Source organism: Conger conger, chromosome 7 (genome assembly GCF_963514075.1).
Source record: "Conger conger chromosome 7, fConCon1.1, whole genome shotgun sequence".
Classification (NCBI taxonomy): Eukaryota; Metazoa; Chordata; class Actinopteri; order Anguilliformes; family Congridae; genus Conger; species Conger conger.
In genome coordinates, this window is record NC_083766.1 from 59834655 (window position 1) to 59858840 (window position 24186).

The following is a 24186-nucleotide window of genomic DNA, read 5'->3' on the forward strand; positions in this document are numbered from 1 at the left end:
TGTCTTTGAGGCCTTGTCTGCAAATGTTTTGTAATGGTGCCACATTATGACATCCTGTGTTTCTGGTCAAAACTGGCCGATGCAGTTTTACTGAGAGAAAACAGTCACAAAATAAAAAGAAATTGTGATCCGATGCAGGCTTATCCCTTAGAGGCATAGGCTCCAATGCCCCTTTAGTGCATAGGTGGGTCAAATGAGCCGTACAACTAAAATTGTATACAGTCCCTTCCAAAAGTATTGGAACAGCAATACACTCAATACATTTTGAGTCAAGGTAAAAAGATGAACACGAGACAAGAGTTCAGAATCTGAATACATTCTCAAAATATTTTATTATTATTCAGTATGCTTATAAATAAGCAGGTCTCCTTTTCAATAATAAATAGCATGTGAACTTATAGAAGGTGTTTGACTTATTGATGGGGGTTGGGTATTTGACAAAAACTTCAATCAGTGGACCTGAATTTATTCCATTTTTTTCAATCAATCAGTGGACCTCAATTTTGAAAACAGCCAAGACATACAGAATAGAATATAAAAAAGCATTTTTGGTGATATTGCATTTTTGGTGATATTTGAGAGGGTTTTTGTCCAGTGTTTCTAAGTGCACCAGCCACCACTACAATAATCTGGATCCAGTCAAAAAATCTTTTCAGTGAGGAAAAAAGCTTCCAATTTCGCTGTGTTTGAGCTTCTGTAACTTTGTTTTAGTAATGCTCTTAATGGTTTGGTTTCAGGAGAGACCGGAAGTATGCCTGTATTCAAAAGGGTTCAAGAATAGTAACTATGATTTGGGTATGTCATATTTAACCTTGTGTCAAGAAAAGGGCCAATACTTAAGGGGTTAAATTGGTCTCCTAAAATGTATTCCACTTGTGTGGTGCTTATATTTTAAAACTAGTTCCTCATGAAGCCATGTGCTTTGCAGCTGAGAAGTAAAGCTTTTGCAGCTTTTGCAGAAGTAAAAAATAATTCAATTAACCCATGCTTATAATTTCTTCAAAGACACGGGCACAATCATAATTGTTGAAAGAGCCTACTATAAGTTTTCTGACAATCTACTAGATCAGTTACCAATTTGTAAGTCATTTGAATCGGTTTAGGAATGTTATGTTGCCTGAATAAAAATAAATAGATAAACAGATAGAAAAATAAATATTGTTCAAGCTCTCAATACAATGCATGCTGAAAGCTTCAAAAGGAGTTGATTTTTCACTGGTGGTGCAGTGATGATGGGGGGGGGGTCCTCCATTTCATTTTTTAATTTTGACTCAGAAATCTATATATGGGCCACCGTTTGCTCTGGGTTACATCAGCTTTACAAGGCTTATTGAGATCTACAAATAAGTTCATTAATCCTTTCATTCATTCATGTTTTTAATTTGGAAATTTAACTTTATTGCAACCCTCAGCTCTATGAATGCCCTGCACACTTTTGACTTTCTGGAGGATAGTCAGTATTCTGTTCCTGATTTGTTTGGTTGCCAGGGAATACACAATGGGGTTCAGACAGGAAGGGATGCAGGACGCTAAGGACAAGCTCACATTTATGATATCTTGATCAATGTGGAATAAGAAAAGTTGAGTGATGTACAACGTTACTGTCGGCACACAGAATATCGCCACAAGAATAAAATGTTCCGTGCACGTTGAAAGTGCTTTGTACCTGCTCTCCACATTTTTCATTCTAAACACGGCTCTCAAAACGCAGGCGTATGACAGGATGATTAAACTGAGCGGCCCGAAGCAATTCACTATACTCATGGTAGAGGCGCTGATCCACGGCAGTGTATGATCACTGCACGCTAAAGTGTACACGCCCGAGTACGAACAGACAAAGTTGGGCACAGTGAGTGCATCACAAAAAGACAGTTGTGTTAAAATGAAGACTAAGAACATCATGGAGCCTGCAGTATACAACCAAAGAATCGCTAAAATACTGAACATGCTTGTGAGAGTGTTGATAGAACTATGCCTCAGAGGGAAGCATATGACAATTAGCCTATCATAGGCAAGTACAGTGAGGGAATACGACTCTAATATTACAGAAAAGTAATAAAAAAAGATCTGTGTTAAACATGCGTTGTAGGACATGAAGGTATCTCTCGTGACAACAGTATGGATCGTGCTAGGAATAAATGATGTACTGCCCATCAAGTCAACAACCCCTAAATTAGCCACTGCCATGAACTTTGGAGTGTGTAGGCGATGATCCATCAATATTATAGAAATCATAAATGAGTTGAACAGAACCGTTACAATATAAATTAAGCCGAGGAAAGTTAAATATAAATCAGCAAATTGGAAATTCGTAAATCCGAGGACGTAAAATCCCGCTGGCCTAATGATTGAATCATTTGTGATCAAAGTGGCCTGAATTCCCATTGCATGTGTCCAGCGTTCAGGACACCTCTGTGTGCCTGCTTTTCCCCTGGTCCCTGAAAGAGAAACAGAATATTTTCACATTTCATTTTTTAAAATATTTTATCAACACAAGGCTGTTTTTGAGGTATGAAAGTGCATTTTAAAATCTGGAAAACATTTGTTTCCACAGTTTTTGGGAGGCAAATACACATTGCAACTTCTCTGTCATTCAATTGAATGTTTAAATTCATGTTTCATTTTAAAGTTACGCTATTTTTTTACCCACATAAATCCAATGGACTGATTATGGTACAGGAAATTGGATTCAATTCTGGTTATATTCCTCAGTTTGTAATCCAAGTATAAGCATGCCATTTTAATAAACACGACTAATTTACCGTGACCTCTTCAGCAGATGAGGACAGGGTGGGCGTGGATCCTGCGTTCATTAATATTCGTACTCATCCCCACTACTCCACCTGTAAGAAACGGCATATGTGAACCATTCTTCCTCGCAGGTTACATGGGCTACTGGGTGGCTCATTCGGATCAGGTAGTCAGGCACTTTTGTAATTATCTGAAATATCACTTTCTGGGTCAACAGAAAACGTGCACTCTAGATTGAAATACATTTTGAAATGTTGCCTTTCTGTCAGCAGTCCCCTGCTGCGCTGTGGTGCATGCATGAGGTTTGAATCTAGATCGTGCCAGTGCTAACGCGCAATTGTGTTCCACGGGGTATGGGTGAGATCGTTCGGTCTGTGTTCATCTCGCAAAACCGCGCGGTTGGGGAGACGATTTGACATTCCATGGAATTCCATTTGGTGGGAATATGCACAGCTCCAAATAATATTCATGGAAAAGATCAGACTCAGGTTGTCCCATGAATTTGGGTACGGCCGTTAAAAAGAGAACCAAACCGTGGAGGTGAGGTCATATGCGTATTTGGGTGCACCGTCTCTTCCTCTGCCGATATCGCTACTTTCAAGAAAGACTTGAAAAGACACACACAAATCTTTCAGTAGCCGGGCGATAATTAATAGCACAATGTGTAAGCTGTCCTTTGCTTTTCGGTTGTTTTCATTTAATGGCTTTCAAAAAACTCATCCACTCCCCAAAACGAATAAGCCTAAATAAATAATAATAAATAAATAAATAAAAATATTTCCCTTCATTCGCACATGTATTAAAGCTGACATTCAGGCTGATATTGACTTCCTTGAATAAATCATATTTTAGGCTTAGCTCTTAGATTTTCGAGTACTGCTCTGCCCTTCGAATGTTGAAAGAAAGAGAGAAAGAAACGTGGCGATTGTTGACGCAGAGTAGAATTAGCGCAGCAGGAAAACGCTACTCACCAGTTCTCCTGAACACAGGTCAGTGTTGAAATGTGCTTCTCCTCTCATGCAGCAGAATTTATCTCCTGGTGTGGGTGGAATGCTTCTGGGATACTCAAATCCTCAACAGTCCTGGTTGTTCTTGAGGTCACGTTTTACATTCTATTTTTACATTTAGCAGTCTTATGCAGACAACACTATAGTTAACTTTTATAAAGTTGAACAGGAACATTTACAGGCGTTTTTTTTTTTTTATTTCAGATATAGAAATCTGTCGGTGTGTAAAAATTATTCTTTAGGGATATATTATTTTTCATGAAACTTACCTTTGGAAGAAGATATCTAAATGTTTCTGTGAAATATGGAAGCTTTTTTACAAAATAAATATTCAGCATGACTAATTATTTCAATTCTTTTTCGAAATAATTTAAATAATTAGTCTTGATGCACTGCTGCTTAATGGAGTTAAATCTTATTGAATACGTTGAATAACATATTACATATGTCCTTTAAATATTCATCCTTCCTCTTAACAATAAATAACTCGTTTTAAAACTAAAAAGGGAAAAGCAACATTTTATTTATTTATACATTTTTAAGTAATAGCCTATTTCAAATTAATCTTAAATCTTTTTCATTAAATCTTGTAGATTAAGCCTTAGGTTCTGTCAGCATCAAACATTTGCTTTTTCATTTATAATAATTTCCCCCACATGAAACTTTATACCCTTGTTTCAATTCTTCTGAGCAAATTCACTTCTGGATTTGAAATAAAATAACTGGTCAAAGTGCAGGTTTTTACATCCAAATTAGGTTATTCGTGCAGGCACTGCATCCCTTTTATACATGTTTTGGGAGAAAAATTAATTCCTTTATCAAACTGTTGAATTAAACAGTTTAATAAAGCTTCCAGTATCGAGTCTTGATTCCAGGCTTTTGATTGGCTTGGGAGTCATTGGCATTTCATTTCAAATCCAATGTGCTAGTACAGAGCCAAAAGAACAGAAATTGTACCAATGTCCACATACTTACAGACTGCACTGTAACTGGCATTATTTTATTTACTTATTTGATCACTATGTAAGCAGGGTGTCCTTCTGAGACAAGCCCTGCAGACCACACAATTTCACACAAGCCTTGTGCAATGACCTTATGCATACAAAGCATGTGAAAAAATCATAGGCCTACATAAGAGAGAATTGTACTATACAATAGCATACATTCAGAAATGGTCAGTGAATAGGCCTGCTTAAGCAATAACTTACGACAGGCAGTGGTAGATACACATTTTATCACAGCCAAGGGGTGTCAGGGTCGCAACCCCTGCAGCTGTGATGAAATGTAGACAGGTGCATCTAAAAAAATTAGAATATCATGGAAATGTTTTTTCCATAATTCAATTCAAAAAGTCAATATATATATATATATATTCTAGATTCATTACACATTCAATGAAATATTTAAAGCCTTTTTTTGTGGCTTATAGCTCATGAAAAGAAAAAATCCAGTATCTAATAATATTAGCATATTACATAAGACCAATCAAAAAAAGGATTTATAATACAGAAATGTCAACCTTCTGAAAAGTATGTTCATTTATGCACTCAATTGTTGGTCTGGGCTCCTTTTGCAAAAATTACAGCATCAATGCAGTGTGGCATGGGGGCAATCAGCCTGTGGCACTGCTGAGGTGTTATGGAAGCCCAGGTTGCTTTGATAGAGGCCTTCAGCTCATCTGTATTGTTGGGTCTGGTGTCTGATCTTCCTCTTGACAATACCCCATAGATTCTCTATAGGGTTCAGGTCAGGCGAGTTGGCTGGCCAATCAAGAACAGTAATACCATGGTCAGCAGGTGCCAAGTCCTGCTGGAAAAGGAAATCAGCATCTCCATAAAGCTTGTCAGCAGACAGAAGTATGAAGTGCTCTAAAATCTCCTGGTTGATGGCTGCCTTGACTCTGCACTTGATAAAACAGTGGACCAACACCAGCTGTTATGTACGGTTCCGGGGACCCAAATGCAGGTTTTATTCAGTCCAATATCAAAGCCAGGTATTCAGAAAACAAACAAAAAGAAAGTCAAAGGTACAAATAGCAAAGCAAGGGAGTAGCAGAAAAAAAAAGAAAGAAAGAAAGAAAACACCCGAAAAGTGATTAATGCCGACAGGGAAGTGACTCGGGCTTAGAACTACATAAAGACACAGACATCACATTTTTTGAGATGCACCTGTATATAGGCTACCCATGGAGTGAGTTACTGCTTGTATGAAACGGCTACCAAATATGATAATTTAGATATTATTGACACAATACAATTAAAAACGTTTTTATTGACAATGCCATTACAAGGACAATTTACAAGAAAATACTTTCTGGTATTCTGTGTTCTGGTATTTCTGGTGCTAGCATATAGTGCCAGCCGGTTTCTATGCAACGTTAGTAAACCCTAACGTTGTTCTGCCAAACTCGTTTGCTAGTTAGCTTGCAAGAACCTTGAATGAGAAAACAATTGTTATTTTATCACTGCCATCAACCAATAAAATTGCGAGAATTGTCCGACCCGTTTAATGAACATGAATACACACAAATAAATACATACACACCAACAATAATGTGGTTAAATTATCACAAACAATTGCTTCCAGTTCCATCAATTACACGCACATTAAATTGCCCAAAGGACACCAAGGTCCGGAAATATAATCCATATGTTTGGTACGTATTTTCATGTTTATTATTTCTTCGGAGACATGGGCACAAACACAATAGTTTTTTTTTTATCCTGCAATGGACCAGTTTCAGCGTTTCGGAGGTCGGAGAAAAATAAATCAATCGTTTATGGGAACGTCAAGTTGCAGCGATAACCAATGAATTTAGATTCTGTTGAGAAGACACCGGTAGAGATACACTTGTTTATAAGCTCTCAGTATAGTGCATGCTTAAACGTCACCCGGATTGAATGTTTCATTGTTTTAGTAGTGGTGGTTGGGGGTCTCCTGTTTCCAAGAAAATACAATTCAACTTCATAGCACTGGACAGCAGGTATACATGTCAACTGAGACCAAGGCCTACAAATAAATTGATGTTAGACTATCACCTTGAGGACTACGTCTGTCGTTCCCACACTGCTAATTTGACTTTATGAAGCATAGCCAGTATTCTTCTCCTGATATCTTTGGTTGACAGGGAATACACAATGGGGTTCATACAGGAAGGGATGCTGGAAGATAATGACAAGTTCACCATTCTGACGTTTGGATCTACGTGGTATAAGAAAAGTTTTGTAATGTACAACGTTGTGGTCGGCACATAGAAAATCGCCACAAGAATGAGATGTTCTGTGCACGTTGAAAGTGCTTTGTACCTGCTCTCCACACTTTTCATTCTAAACACGGCTCTCAAAATACAGGCATAAGACACGATTATTAAACTAAGAGGCCCGAACGCATTCAGTATACTCAGGATAGATGCGCTGATCCACTGCAGTGTATGATCACTGCACGCTAGAGTGTACACGCCCGAGTACTCACAGACAAAGCCGTGCACAGTGAATGAATCACAGAAATACAATTTTGTCAACAACAAGACCAAGAACATCATGACGCCTACACAGTACAACCAAACAATCGCTAAAATACTGATCATGCTCGTGGGAGTGTTGATCGAATTATGCCTCAGAGGGAAACATATCGCAATTAGCCTGTCATAGGCAAGTACAGTGAGGGAATATGACTCTAATGTTATAAAACAATAATAAAAAAACATCTGTGTCAAACATGCATTGTAGGACATGAAGGTATTTTTTGTAAGAAAAGTATTGATCGTACTAGGAATAAAGGATGTGCTACATATCAAATCGACAATGCCTAAATTTGCCACCGCAATGTACTTTGGAGTGTGTAGGCGATGATCCATCCATATAATGGCAACAATAAGGCAGTTGAACAAAACTGTTACAATATAAATGAAGCATAGGAAAATTATATATAAATGAGCAAACTTTAAATCCGCAAACCCGATAACGTAAAATCCCGCTGGTCTAATGATAGAGTCGTTTGTGGTTAAAGCGGTTAGAATTCCCATTGCACACTAGTGGCGTTCAGAACTTCCGCCTGACTGCTTTTCCTCTGGGCCCTGAGAGAGAAACAGATGAGTGGAAGTCAATGAAAACATACAACCAAGTAACAATTTATGTCTATGACCTGCAGCCCAGGGGTTCCCAAACTTGGTCCTGGAATACCCTGTGCTTGCTGGTTTTGTGAGGAATAAAATTCCCAAGGTCATATTATTCTTATTGTGCTTTATTGCAAACAATTCATACATATTGCAGAAAAAGTGCAGAAAGAGTAGTACATTATTTTTAAACTGATGAAATTAAAGGTAGGCAAAAGTGTGGACATCTGGCCACCAAAACTAACCATTTGGAAGAAGACAAATTCGAAGGCAAAGCTAATGTTAACAAGGCAAACCTGCATTTTGTTGATACGTTTATGGGGAATAATGACATGAAATACATGTCAAACGAATTAAATGAAACACTTCGCCGATTGCCCATAGGTGTGAGTGAATGGTGTGTGAGTGAATGGTGTGTGTGTGTGTGCGCCCTGTGATGGACTGGCGACCTGTCCAGGGTGTATTCCTGCCTTTCGCCCAATGTATGCTGCGATAGGCTCCAGCCCCCCTGCGACACTGTTCAGGATAAGCGGGTTAAGATAATGGATGGATGGATGGATAGTTCTTTCAGATGCTTCACCCAACCATAACCATTACATTGTAATAAACAGTATTAGATTACCGTGCCCCAGAGCTCTACGTTTACATTTTAGTCATTTCGCAGACGCGTTTTATCCAAGTGCCTAAGTTCCTCCAGCTCCTCAGCTCCTTCCGTTCTCTCAAAAATGCTGGGTTGTTTCTGTAAAAAGATTGCTGGGTTGAACGTGCTGGGTTCTTTGGCTGGGTTGTCAGGAAACCAGCGGCTGGGTCATCTTTGTTCCCGCCTCTGCCGTTCCAGTGCCTCCATCTGGGCAGCTTCACCCAACGGTTAGCCTAATGTTAGCCTACAAGCGAACAAACAGAGACGACTAAGGGGCTTTATGATGGTAAATTCATATCATTTGTAGATGTTTGTTATGACGTTATTTATGATGCTATATTATTTAAATGTAAGTCAATGACACGACCGCATGTTTCTGTTCTGGCCATATAGAGTATATATGTGACGGCTATATGTGTTTGGCGAGCGCTCGCATTACTTGAAAAAAAAAAAGAAAAAAAAGGAAAACATCCCGATTTTTGCAGCAAACAGACCGATCGCCGCAGATGACACTGTTACTATCCATAAAAAACCTTTAAAAACATTTGACTTACAATCATGTGTATATTTGCCATTCAGCCTGATATTTACCATCTTCAGTGTATCATATTTCAGGTTTAGCTCTTCCATTTTCGAGTACCACTATGCACTTTCCATTTTTCCTGTGTTGGAAACATCGGTTTCACATATATGTCGAAGCTAAGCGCATAGAAACATTCACGGTCAGGCCTGACATCTACATTAATTGCGAAAGAAACTGAGTAGAATTAGGGCGGTAGGAAAACGCTACTCACCAGTTTTCCTCAGCATGAGTTAATATGTTGAAACAGGTTTGTCGAATGCGTTTCTCCTGTCAAACTACTGAATTTATCTCCTGGTGTGTGTGTGTGTGTGTGTGTGTGTGTGTGTGTGTGTGTAAATGCGCCTGTTTAGCAAGACTTTTGGGACACCAATTAAAATCTGCAACTGACCTCCATTGGCTGCCAAATGTAGGATAATCCCTTTGGAACGTAAAGAGACATTAATGAGTTAACAGTTTATGGGTTATTTATGGGTTAAATTATGGGTTTGCTTTTAATGATGTATTATAGCCACCCGTTTCTCGTGTGTGAGTGGCACGTCGATTTGAAAACATAATCAAGAGTTAACACATCTGTGTTTTAGCGCCCTGAAAGTAATTTTTTTTCACCGAAGTGTTTTTCGATTGACTGGTGATTTGTGAGCGTTGTATATTCCATGTTTACCAGGCAGGAATGTCCTAGAGCTGTCCCAATGATCTATATTCATGTAAATGACATACATCTTCTCTCTGGCTGAGAGTTTGCGCGAATGTGTGTATATATTTTTTAATTAAGTGAAAACCTGTTTCTGCGAGGCACTTTGTAACTTCTGTTCTGAAAGAACTATCCATCCATCCATCCATTATCTTCACCCACTTATCCTGTACAGGGTCGCCTATCCCAGCATACACTAGGCGAAAGGAATACACCCTGGACAGGTTGTGTTATGCCGAGGGGAACAGAGGAACCAGTAGCAGACAGGGGTGCAGAAAAATGGCAGGTTTTAATATCAAAAGGGGCAGACAGAGCAGAGTCGAAAAACATGCCAGGGTCAAAACCAGGGGGTCCGTCCAAAAAGGCAGAGGTACTAAAATCCAAAAAGCAAAGAAGAGTCCAGGGACGTGGACTGGATTCACAATGACACACATGTAATACAAACGGCTCTGGACTAGAGAGTAGACAATTGCAGAGAATCAGGAGATGCAGTGATAGAGAGACAGGTGCGAATACTTTGCTGAAACTGAGCAAGTAATCAGTGATAGAATAGGGAGGCGGAGTTACAGAACAGAATTGAAACTGGAGATGCATTAGTAAGTTAGTTAAGTGATTTAAATTACAAATACCCAAAACTAGTGAATGTTAGTTTGTTAGTTTGACAAACATATTAGTGTGTTAGTATAATTAGTACTGTACAAATTCTATGTTAGTTGGGATTAGTATATTAGTGCTATGTACAAACATGAAATGGAGAGAAAGCAGGAAGTAAGGAATGTAAGACTGGAAGGAAGACTGAACCCCGGAACTACCGTAAACACCCAAATAGTGGGGCACGCAGACAAGGGAGTGACTGGGCTAGAAAACATTCAGACTCAGACATCACAGGGGAAGACAAGTGCAAAGATTAACGAATATAAACAGAATACCAGACATGAATATGAAAAATAATAAATTACAAGAAAGATGATAAACAATGATAACTAACACACAGAACACAGGAACATAACAGGTCGCCAGTCCATCGCAGGGCACACACACCATTCACTCACACACTCATACCTATGGGCAATTTAGACTCCCCAAACAGCCTAATCTGCATGTCTTTGGACTGTGGGAGGAAACCCATGCAAACACGGGGAGAACATTATATTATTATTATTGTGTGCTGCGCATTGCAATACAAAGCAGAGCTTTGTAGTGCGAAAGCACACACCTTAATATTCTCAGCCATACTTCATAATTTTATTTAATTTTAATTGTGTACTGCGCATTGCAATACAAAGCTCTGTAGAGCTTTGTAGTGCAAAAGCACACACCTTATTATTCTCAGCCATACTTCATAATTTTATTTAATTTTATTTAATTTTCTTCCTTCAAAAGTTCGGCATGCTACTCCTCCCACAGCTTTGAGAAATCCCAGGCAAGATATATATCAAAACGACCGGAATAGACGGGAATCGATGGGAAAGACTTTTCTCAAGTCTGCGACATCTCGTTTTCTTCCAAAATCCGAAAAACCGACCGATTTTTGCCCATAGGAATGAATGAGAATTCGTAAAACAAAATCTCACAAATTGATCAAACCCACCCCTCTTTGGAGCCACACCACTTCGTCATACTTTGTCGCAGAAACGTGATTAAAGGTTTAAACGGGTCACAAGACTTTGAACTGTGTTTGTCTAAAGACACTTTTTGATATCTTCTACGGTTTTTACAAAATCAGTTTATGTTTTATGAAACTTTTGAGATTTTCAGATTTTCAGCGTGGCTTTAGAGTGCGGTGACATCACCCACTCTAGCATTCAGCCCTTCTAAATTTTATCAAAAATATTCAAGACATTCTCATCTTACTCCCACAGCTTCTACTCTACAACAACAATTTATACATCAAAATGTAGAGAAACTTGTCCTCTCTCATTCAATGTTACTTCCATTGAGATAGGACTCACTGTTTTTTAATACATCGCCCAAAAGTGCAGAGAGTGCCGGATCCAGCTCTCATTGACTCCAATGTTATCTGAAGCGTCGTAAAAGTAGGCACAATATGGTGATTTATAAACTGTCACCGCTCCTGCATTTTAAATCCTACAGACACATCTCATAGATCGGAATCGCCATTGAAGTCTTGGGTCGCTCAAAATACAAAAATAAATTAGATCTGACTTATACTTTTGAAGATACATGGATTTGTTCGGCACCAGCGCCAGTTAGCTTCACCACTAGCATTCAGGCCGTAAGCAGTTAAACATTTACACAAAGTTGTACGCAGTTAAACATTTACACAAAGTTGTACACACAAACTGCCGCTACTCCTTCAATTCCCCCCCCTCTCTCTCTCTCTCTCTCTCTCTCTCTCTCTCTCTCTCTCTCTCTCTCTCTCTCAAATTCAAATTCAAATTCAAATGGCTTTATTGGCATGAATGGTAATAAACCGTTGTTGCCAAAGCAGTACAATATACAATAATTGTTACAATAAATAAATAAATAAATAAAGAAAAAATAAATAAATAAATAAAGAAAGAAAGAAAGAAAAAGTGGTCAAACAGCAACATCAACCATCAACAACAACAACAGCTAAATAAAAATAAAAACAACAACAACAACGTATATTTAGTAAGTGATGGTGAGAGGTTATTATGTTAATTATATAATACATAGGTGAACGGATAATGGGACTATGTTACAGTGTTAATTTTCTTTTCTCTTAGCTCGTGGCAAGCGCTCACATATTGTGCAGACAACTCTATAAGTTCTGGTGCTTCTCCCAGACATATGCTTAATTGTTCATCATATGTTTTGCTGTCATATGATGTGATGCTGGTTTTAACTTTCCCTAGGAAAGCCTCCCTTAGAGTTGCATATATGGGTCAGGAGAGGAGAAAGTGAGATTCAGTTTCTATTTCTCCGGATCCACAGTGTTTACATGTTCTCTCAAAAAAACTCCCAACTCCCACTCCCGCGCACACACAAAACACACAAATAAGCAAAAAAAAAAGGTAGTGAGCCCACACCTCCAGACTGGGTCTCACTGCAAAAAAAGAAAGTAAACCCAACAAAATAACAATTCCCCCTCCCATTGTCCTTCGGTCAGTGGCTACTGGCCTGCGGCCCGGACTGTTCTGCTGGCCGCTGCACGGAAGTTCGGTTCCGGGAGAAGAGCCCCGGCTGCGCCTCGCCGCTGGGAAGCGAGTCGGCGCCGGCCCCGGTGCTGGATGTCGCTTTATTGTTCAATAGAGTGGGAGACGGAAAGTTCGTCCGCCCTCGTCAGGGCCTGCCGTCTCCCCTCACAATGTTGTTGCAGTGAAACAGCGCAGCGTCCTTCGGACCAGCCCGGTCCTGTACGGCGCCGCTCCTCCCCCAACTCCCGCAACGTTCCCCGGCTCTGTCCCGGCGCAGCTCGCTCCAAAAGTTTCTCCGTGCAGCGGTACTCCTGTCCGGATTCGCAGCCACAGCAACCTCGGAAGACCGCTGCCCAAACCGAAGAGGAGAACAAAGAAACATTAACCAAAAGCACTCATACCAAACTGTCTTTTATTATAATAATAATAATAATAATAATAATAATAATAATAATAATAATAATAATAAAATTTAAAAAAATAATTAAAAACCCAACGTCAGCATTCACCCGCGTCTCTCTCGCGTCTGCCCCTCACCTGCTTCTTTTAAACACCGTCTAATCAGTGTTACATGAAACAGCTGGGCTACGGGAAACGCACCGCTGCTTTATGTTAGCATTGTGCCTCCCAATCTTAAATCTATGGACAATTCATCATCGAAATGTATAATTTTGCTTTCAAAAATAATGAAATGAACACTATCAAAATATCAAAAAGCTGATCAGTTAAAAACGAAATCAAATCAATATTTATTGTAACCATACATTGATTCTCTTAAGCACAGTGTCCTCCAGTTTTATAAGAAAAGTGACTGGTAGGTTGTTCCAAACATACTGGAGAACTTGCCACAGTTCTTCTGCAGACCTTTGCGATCTCTCAGGTTTCTACCTCTCCAGGTAATCTTCATCAAGTACCTGATGATGGTTTATTACCTAATACATGCCCTTATTTAACAACATACAAAACAGTGTCAAACATTTAATATTTTGGAAGATTGCTGTTTTGAAATGTTAAATTAGATATTTTCTGCTGACACACCGCAGAAAACAAAAATAGACATCTAAGACCAAATTCATGTCACAAAACAAATCTTGGTGCCGAAGATGTTTTCAGACTCAGCCCACTGTACAATCACTGAGAACTTTATTAGATATTTATTGGACTTATTTTTTGACTTTTTCTTGGTTTTCTGCTGCTGTAGTCTTTGTACTTAGAGGTTTGACACATTGTGTGTTCAGAGATGCTGTTCTGCACACTACTGTCGTAATGTGTGGTTATTTGAATTACTGTCACCTTCCTGTCCGCTTTTACCAGTCTGGCCCTTCTCCTCTGACCTCTGCTGTTCACTGGATGTTTTTTGCTTTTCGCTGCCACCAATAATCATTCCACAAAATAACAATCAATCAAAAACATTTTTCCCAATTCTGACATTTGGTTAAAATTGCAGCTCAACCTCTTGACCATGTCCGCATGCTTGTATGCATTTAGTTGCTGCCACATGATTGGCTGGTGAAATATTTGCATTAACAAGCTGGTGTACAGTTGTACCCAATAATATGCTCACTTGAGTGTATATGTATCATTGAGACCAAACACCAAGACCTAAAAATACAATTATATTTTCAGTTTAAAAATGTCAATTTACTGCAACCTTTGGATCTTCACCTGCCCTACCCACAATGCAACTTTCTGGAGCATAGCCAGTATTCTGCTCCTGATTTCTTTGGTTGCCAGGGAATACACAATGGGGTTCAAACAGGAAGGGATACAGGAAGCTAACGACAAGTTCAGCATTCTGACATTTGGATCGACGTGGAATAAGAAAAGGTCAGTGAGGTACAGAGTTATGGTCGGCACATAGAAAATCGCCACGAGAATGAGATGCTCTGTGCACGTTGCAAGTGCTTTGTACCTGCTGTCCACACTTTTCATTTTAAACACGGCTCTCAAAATACAGGCGTACGAGATGATGATTAAACTAAGGGACCCAAACGAAAGCAGGATAGCCAAAGTAGTGGTCGCGGTCCACTGCATTGTGTTGTCATTGCACGACAGACTGAATACGGCTGCATACTGACAGACGAAGTAGTGCACAGTGAGTGAATCACAAAAAGACAGTTTTGTCAAGATCAAGACCAAGAACAGCATGATGCTTACAAAAAGCGACCAAAGAATGACTAAAATACAGATCATGTTTGTGGGACTGTTAATCGAGCTCTGTCTGAATGGGAAACATATCGCAATAAACCTGTCATAGGCAAGTACACTGAGGGAAAACGACTCTAACATTATAGAACTGTAATAAAAAAACATCTGTGTCAAACATGCATTGTAGGACATGAAAGTATCTTTCGTGAAAACTGTCTTGATCGTACTAGGAATAAAGGATGAACTGCACATCAAGTCAACAACGCCTAAATTAGCCACCGCAATGTACTTTGCAGTGTGTAGGCGATGATCCATCCATATTATGGAAATTATAAATGAGTTGAACAAAACCGTTACAATATAAATGAAGCCGAGGAAAATTGAATATAAATCAGCAAACTTTAAACCCGTAAATCCAATAACGTAAAATCCCGCTGGTGTAATGATAGAGTCATTTGTAATCGAAGTGGCGAGAATTCCCATTACACCCGTGCGGCGTTCAGGACCTCCGCGTGACTGCTTTTCCTCTGGGCCCTGAGAGATAAACAGACGAATGTCAATCAATGAAAACATACAACCCTGTGATAACTTAGGCTAATGTTCCGTAGCCTACCGGTTGATTAGTTATATACTTTTAGATCTTGGGGTTTTCACACACAGCCGTCTCTAGACAACGATGCATTACAACAATGGTATGTAGAAGAGAATCTCTGAACTGTTTGTGTTATTGCAATATTGCAGTGCCATTCACTTCAAGAAATAACACCCATATTTGAAAGATATTTACAGCCTTTAGAAACATGCCACAGCACCAAACATACAAACAATCAAAATCTGAGGTCTCTACCCTGGTATATTTGCAACTGTAAAGCCAGTCATCAGAAAGATTAGCAAATATCTGATATATTTTTCATGGCACATACCATTTTCTGGGCCAATTGAAAGCATGCACTAAAACTGAAATACATATGCTAGATGTTGGCTTTCTGTCAGCAGTGTATGATGTGTGTTTGATGGCACTCCCAAAATAAAAATAAAAATTTCTTGGCTATGCTACTTACAAGAGGGGGCTTTGTGCTGGGGTGTGTGTGTGTGTGTGTGTGTGTGTGTGTGTGTGTGTGTGTGTGTGTGTGTGTGTGTGTGTGCATGTGAGTTATTGTGTGGCCAGTTCTATATTACTGAGACAAGGCCTGCCCTTGCTTGTATGCACATATTTTGGAGAATAAAACTGAATCAAATGCAACATTAAAATAATTGTAATGAAGAAAATAAATCCCCAAATCCACAAACATAACTGCAATAATCTGTCATCTTGATTTACTGTAATATAAATTGCATGCAGTGTTTGTTGATTATGTTTGCTATTTTGTTGCAAAATATATCATAAAGTTTTGTGCTTTCTTGGTTGTACGCACCATTTCTGTTGTAGTAGAGTCGTTTGCATGTGTTGTTGCTTGTCTGCACGTATTAGATGCAAGATGCATTTGCTGAATCTTGATTCGAGTTTGGTGTGCCAGGCAGCTGCACTGACATGCAGTATAAGCCTGGGCTCTTGTTTACATTACTCGAATGACCACTCGTTAATTTTGTTCCTAGGAAACGAATTCAGGAAAAAAAATGTGCTGTTTCGTGAGCATTTCGTAGGAATCTGCCAATGATATATTCAAATTGTGTGTCATAATAAATGTGTACAGGTCAATGCTGCACGCAATACTGATATCGCAATATAGAAAAATGTCACAAGTATCTTACAGACAAATTATCATAATATAGACTAATTCGTGGCTAAGGTTTATGACTGCGAACCGGAGGGTCTGTGGTTCAAGCCCCGGTGTAGCTACGATAAGATATGAGTTTTGGCCCTTGCTTCAGGGGGAATGTCTCCTGCATAGTCCAATCAACTGCAAGTCGCTTTGGATAAAAGCACGAGCTTTGTCTTTGGTAAATAACGAGCCACATTAAAAAATATATATATATTTTGTTTGTTTGTATTTTTTGTTTGTTAGCGCGCTTTCCAGAAAATAATCCAGTTCTCGTTATCAGCAACCGATCGGCGGTCTGCGGACCACATAACGTTACAATCGCCTTGAAACCATTTTACTTCCGTCGGGAACATATTTAGGCCTACAATGGAATTTTAGTCTTCGCGGTTACATTTTATTTTTGGTTTACTAGATGTCCGTTTCGCATACATGTTTGTATGCGCGTGGAAACATTCACAGGTAGTAGCCATGGCATCTGAATGAATTGAAGGAAATAAATCGGAACGGTTACACGCGCAAAATGGAACAAGCGCAGCAGGAACACGCGGCTCACCGGTTGTCTTCGACATAGGTCAATGTAGGAACCCGTTCGTTGAATGTGCGTCTGCGGTCGTACGACGGCATTTATATTCTGGTGTGCGTGGAATGGGAACTTGGGAATTATTCTGGGACACCAATTAAAATCCACAACTTCCCTCCATTGGCTGTCGAATGTGTAATCCCTTTGGTGCCAAGCAATTAATGAGGTCACAGTTTACATTGCATTTTCGCATTTAGAAGATCGACCGGACAGATATATCTCCTTATAAATCCTTTCTTTTAGAAGATTTATCACATTGAAAGAAGATTCTTAACTATTTGTGTTAAATAACACAACGAAGGAGACATACGTACTTTTACAATTATTCCTGAAACTTCATGTATTTCTTTTCTCAATGTCTCTAATGAACACGCAAAAGAACACATTTAATGCATAATCTATGTAGCTAGAAACAAAAAAAAGTTCCCGTGATGCTGTACGTGGGCATACAATTATGAAGAGCAGCAGTTATGATGACAAAGCAATGAGTGTGTGTGGGACAGATAGAAAGATAGACAGGTAGATAGATAGAGAGAAATAGAGAAAGAGAGCATGTGTGTGTGTGTGTGTGTGTGTGTGTGTGTGTGTGTTCAAGTACATTTTTAGTGTGTGCCATTGTTCCTGGGGAGGGGTGGGGTGTCTAGATTAAACTTGATTGAATCAAATTTGATCCACAGACCCACCGAGAACTTTCCAATGCTGCATGCCATAGTATCAACAGCCAATATTCTGTGCCGGGTCATTTTTGATCACATTGATTTTTTTTAGAGACCTTCAGAATTGAATAAAATGGTGCCCATTGGTTTTGCAGTGTTTATATAGCCATTTTTGAGGATATCACGAAGCCTTACAAAGACCAGTCCTTCTCGATTGTTATTTTGCCATTATTAACCAGCCCTGGATTTTAGGGGAGCACATTTTATTCAGGCATTGTGTTTTGGCTCTGTATTCCAGCAGAAAAGAAACAATTGTTGGAGATGTTGAAGATTAAGTAAAATATTTTTATTCTCTGAATCCAGTGGTTCCAACAATCAATGCCCATGTGGAGATGTTGCTCATAAATCACTAGGCTATAGCACTGTATCATCTTGTGGGGGCAATGGCATGAATAACATTACACAGATTTCTCACAACATTGGGATATTTCAATAAGGCTTGTTTGAGTTCTTGTCAAAGAAATCTTGTCAGCAGCATGTTCCAACATGTGCAACAGATTCACTGTCTGTGAAGTTGTTGATCATATCTTTGATCATGACACACACTCATATAAGGACAATCTCAGGGCCTGGGAAGTGCCATATCTATAGGCCTACTATTCTCTCCTTTTAATCATTCTTCCTTTCTCTTTTCTCTCATATGTGTGTTTGTGTGTGTATAAGTAAACCTGTGTGCATTTGTGGATGTGTGTGTGCATGTGTGTGTAAACCTGTGTGCATGTGTGCGTGTTTGTGTGTGTGCATGTGTGTGTAAACCTGTGTGCGTGCGTATGTATGTATGTATGTGTGTGTGCGTGCGTATGTATGTATGTGTGTGTGCGCGTGTGTGTGTGCATGTGTGTGTAAACCTGTGTGCGTGTATGTATGTATGTGTGTGTGTGCATGTGTGTGTAAACCAGTGTGCATGTGGTTCAGGCCAATGGGCTGTGTCTGCCTGTGCCTGTGTGTATTTTTGCGTCTGGGTGTGACTGTAACCATAATATTTTGCTCAAAGCCCCATTCTCTCTCACACACAGGATTTCTATAAAATTCTATTTCATCATCTTTAAGCAGTGTTTGGTTCAAAATAATCAATTTTAATGATATTACAAATCATGTTTTAAACCGAAACTCCATGGCTGTGGCTTATTTTCTGTGAAGAACACGTAATATAACACATTTTCATTAAGTATCCATGCTACACTCTAAAAATTAAAAGTTCCTGGAGGAACTTTTAGGGGTTCCTCAATTTGCCACACTGCAGGAACCCCGCGGTCTATGAGAAACCATTTGGAAAGCTTCCTTGAAGGACTGTTCAGGGGTTGAATCGTGCTTTGTCAAATCAGTTTTGACCCATAATAATAATTATTAATTATAACAGCAACATTGCAAGATCACATAAAATATATATGTTTAGAATATTAAAAAAATGAATATATCAATAACTTATAGTCCATGACAATAAATTCAGTGTTTTGAATACATCCCAGAAGTCGAGACAACCCAGAAATAAGACTTCACTTAAGAAGACTCAACCCTAGGATCCTTACAAGAACCCCTTTTAAATAGCGGACCATTTTCAAACATGCAAAGGTTCAAATATGAACTGGTGATGGAGGAAGGGTTCCTGCATGAACTGTAAGGTACATTAAAGGAGTAACATGGTGATTGAATGTGACACTTGCCAGTTGTCTTTAGGCCAATGTGGCAAAACAAATGTGTGTATATATATATTATTCAGTCATTTAAATGTATTTTAAGACTTCTTTTTCAAAACCTGAATTTCCCACTATAAAACTGTCTGGGCTGTCATGGTAATGAGAACTGTCAATTAGCTATGATTGACAGACCATGCTCCCACCTTCTACATTGTTGTTTGTTACCATAGCTACCTCCATGACACGCGCTCATCCTGGGAGACTGAATTTTCACAAGCTAGCTAACTTAGTATATCAACAATCGATAGCTAAGGTAAGGACGCTGATTTATCCAATGATAACTCTTGCTAGCTAGCTAGCCAAGTTAAGATAAAAGCACAACTATAACATCCTTATGAAGCCAAACTAGCTAGCTAACATCAATAACATCAGCTTATAAAGCAAACTAACGTTAGCTAGCTAGCTGAGTGAATATAATCAGAAATAGTCTAATAGTCCTTAAAAGGCACTCTAATTTAAGTGAAGCTTATGTTTGTCTAATATTTCCATTGTCCGGGCTGGAGGTTAGCAACGCAAACTGAGTGCATAGGTGAGTGGTTATCCTCGTTCAATGCACTACGAGGAGAACATTCACAACAGGTTGAAAATAGGACGATAAATTTTTAACGCTTACTTCTCCAAAAGTAAAGAACGGACATATTTAATACTTTCATCGTGTCTCTTCAATACCATCTTGTGCCAATTGCACATAGAAAGTGTGACCAACCACCATGTTATTCCTTTAAGGAACCCATAGGTTCCCTTTTTGAACCTTTACTTTTTAGAGTGTACGTCATACAATAAATGCAAAGGATATTTAGGCCAAACACCAAGACCTAGAAATACTGCAGCCTACTCCAACTTTGGGTTCTATGCCTGCCCTGTCCACATTGCTACTTTGACTTTCTGGAGCATAGCCAGTATTCTGTTCCTGATTTCTTTGGTTGACAGAGAATACACAATGGGATTTAGACAGGAAGGGATGCAGGAAGCTAACGACAAGTTCACCATTTTGACATTTGGATCGACATGGAATGAGAAAAGTTCAATGAGGAACAGAATTATGGTCGGCAGATAGAAAATAGCCACGAGAATGAGATGTTCTGTGCATGTAGCATGTGTTTTGTTCCTGTTCTCTACATTTTTCATTCTAAACACGGCTCTCAAAATACAGGCGTACGACACAAGGATTACAAAAAGGGGCCCAAAGGTGAACAGTATAGCCGTTGTAGAGGCAGCGGTCCACTGCATTGTGTTATCATTGCACGATAGAGTGAACACAGCCACATACTCACAGACAAATTGGTGCACAGTGACTGAATCACAGAATGACAGTTGTGTCAACATGTAGACCAAGAACACCATGAGGCTAATAAAAACCGACCAAAGAATCGCTAAAATACTGATCATGCTCGTGGGAGTGTTGATAGAATTATGCCTCAGTGGGAAACATATCACAATTAACCTGTCATAGGCCAGTACACTGAGGGAAATCGACTCTAGTGCTAGAAAACCATTATAAAAAAAGACCTGTGTCAAACATGCATTGTATGACATGAAGGTATCTTTTGACAGAACAGTCTTGACTATAGTAGGAATAAAGGATGTACTGGACATCAAGTCAACAAACCCTAAATTAGCCACCGCGATGTATTTTGGAGAGTGTAGGCGATGATCCATCCATATCATTGAAATGATAAATAAGTTGCAAAGAACTGTTACAGCATAAATGAAGATGAGGAAAATTGAATAAAATTCAGCAAACTTTAAATCTCTTAATCCGATGACGTAGAATCCCACTGGTCTAATGATCGACTCATTTGTGGTGGTGAGAAATCCCATTGGTCGTGTTTGGTGTTCAGGACCTCTGCGTGCTTGCTTTTCCTCTGGGCCCTGAGAGAGAAACAGATGAATGACAATCAATGAGAACATCCAACCAGCACATGACAATTCAAGCCAATGTTACGTAGCCTACCAGTTGATTAGTTAGTTTTGATAAGAGTACACAGTCCCCTCCAAAACTATTGGAACATCAAGGCCAATTCCTTTGTTTAAGCAATACACTGAATACATTTGGGGTTGAAATAAAAAGATGAACACGAGATGAGAGTTCACAATTGCAGCTTTTAGTTCCTGGTATTTACACCGAGACATGTTAAACTACAGAGAGTATTTAAGTAAATGAAAGTAAATAACACTTAATATTTGGTAGCACATTCTTTGCTTCCAATAACTGCATCAAGCCTGTGACCCATTGACATCACCAAGCTGTTGCATTCTTCTTTTCTGCTTTTCCAGGCTTTTACGGCAGTCTCTTTCAGTTGTTATTTTTCCCTTCAATCTCCTCTTCAGGAGGTGAAATTCATGCTCAATTAAGTCATGGTCTGGTGATTGACTTGGCCAGTCTAAAACCTTCCAAATTAAGTCCTTTGGGTCATTATCCGGCTGCATGATGAAGTTCCTCCAAATTTGTTTGCTACATAAGTTTAATAATAATAATGATAATAATAATAAATCTTATTTATAGGGCGCTTTGTTGACCAGAGTGGTGGCAAAGACTGTGAAGGGAAATAAGAAAGAAAAAAAAAGACAAAAACATTGGCTGAATAGGTTTTTCAAAATGAATTTGCAAGATGCAAACTACTAATTTGTTGGAAAAACATGGTGGCCACTGTACAGTTACTAAGTAGTACCTAAAAGTGTAAGGTCGTGGAGACAGAGGACCAGAAGCGACCGAAAAATTAGGTTCTACCCACGATAATCTAGCAGAACCACTAGCGGAGAAAGGGGAAAACAGAAAACAGGACAGAAAACTCCCTGGCGAAACACCAACTAAAATAGTACTGAAAACCTGGCACAAGTCTATTTTGACTTAATGGATGAAAGAAAATAATTAAGAAAACCTTGAAGCGTTACCTGAAGCACAGAGCGGAGGGACAGTGAGTCTTAAATTGGGTACAGCCCGCCTACCAATAACAGATAATTGGTTAGTAATTAAACTGCACCAGGAAACCAATTAACTAAGGCTGCAATCTGCGTGTGAGCCCGAAAAACGATACTGCCTGGAAAATGAGCAGGAAACCCCTGACAAAAAGAGTCTGCACAGTTCTGAAAAAAATGCTTGTGTGGACAGAAGAGACCAAGATTGAAGACAATAGTGATGGCAAGATGGCAATTACTTTTGGTTCCCTAAAATGAAGGGACTGTGCATAGAAATAGTACAGAACACATCCAATGTGATGGAGTATAGAGCCAAAATACTTACAGACTACTGCGGCTTCACAGACATATTTTAAAACATAGTAACATAACTGAATTAATCTGGGCCCCGAGCGAGAAACAGATGATGGGAGGAAACCGGAAGTACCCGGAGGAAACCCACGCAGAAACGCGGAGAACATTATTTATTCGAAGTAGGGCTATATATTTTTAATAACCTAAAGTATGTAAAGGTCGGAAGTCGTTTTGTCGTTTTTTACAGTCGAACGGCAAATACCGCAATCATGCAGTAGGCTCCGGAGGTAAGAGCAATCGTCTGGTAGTCAGAAATTCCCAATTGCCCCCGACTAGACCCCGGCGGCCTGTCGCCGTTGGTGTGTGTGTGTGTGAGAGAGAGAGAGAGAGAGAGAGAGAGAGAGAGAGAGAGAGAGAGAGAGAGAGAGAGAGAGAGAGAGAGAGAGAGAGTGAGAGAGAGAGAGAGAGAGAGAGATGAGAGAGAGAGAGAGAGAGAGAGAGAGAGAGAGAGAGAGAGAGAGAGAGAGAGAGAGATGAGAGAGAGAGAGAGAGAGAGAGAGAGAGAGAGAGAGAGAGAGAGAGAGAGAGAGAGAGAGAGAGAGAGAGAGAGAGAGAGAGACGCATCAATTGTAAAGCGTGTACACCCCGTGAGCAATTAATTAGGTAGACCTGTACACCAGTTTGTTCATTCAAATATTTAATCAACCAATCATGTGGCAGCAACTGAAGGCATAAAAGCATGCAGACGTGGTCAAGAGGTTCAGCTTTTTCCGACCAAATGTTAGAATAGGGAAGAAAGTTACTTTGACCGGAATGATCGTTGGTGTCAGAAAAGATCGTTTGAGTATCTCAGAAACTGCTGATCTCCTTTGATTTTCACGCACAACAGTCTCTAGAGTTTGGTCGAAGCTGACAGTAACGTAACGTTTTTTCAATGAAGAACGAACCGTCATGCATGCATTGTATGTTGTATGACCTGATGTAATTGTATGTGGCCACGAACATGGCGGAAAAGTCATAGCACAAGTGCTTAAGCTGTGGATTGCATATCTTGCTTGTTTCGCTGTTATGCTTGTTAACTAGAAGCCCCTCTCCCAAAAAAAAAAAAAAACCGAGAGCAAAAAAATAAATAAAATAAGAACACGATTATTTTGCTTGACA

The 24186-nt window shown here is 39.4% G+C and overlaps 2 protein-coding genes across 2 annotated transcripts; both read right to left on the minus strand.

Annotated features, from left to right (window-relative positions):
* Positions 1 to 6804: 6804 nt before the first annotated feature.
* On the minus strand, positions 6805 to 7782 carry LOC133133469 (olfactory receptor 52B2-like). Its single transcript, XM_061249566.1, has one exon. It carries the CDS (start codon positions 7780 to 7782, stop codon positions 6805 to 6807), a length of 978 nt encoding a protein of 325 aa, XP_061105550.1.
* Positions 7783 to 12876: 5094 nt separating this feature from the next.
* Positions 12877 to 15539, minus strand: LOC133133470 (olfactory receptor 1D2-like). Its single transcript, XM_061249569.1, has 3 exons — positions 14583 to 15539; positions 13132 to 13219; positions 12877 to 13007 (listed from the first exon to the last, which is right to left on the minus strand). Exons 1-3 carry the CDS (start codon positions 15537 to 15539, stop codon positions 12877 to 12879), a joined length of 1176 nt encoding a protein of 391 aa, XP_061105553.1.
* Positions 15540 to 24186: the final 8647 nt, after the last annotated feature.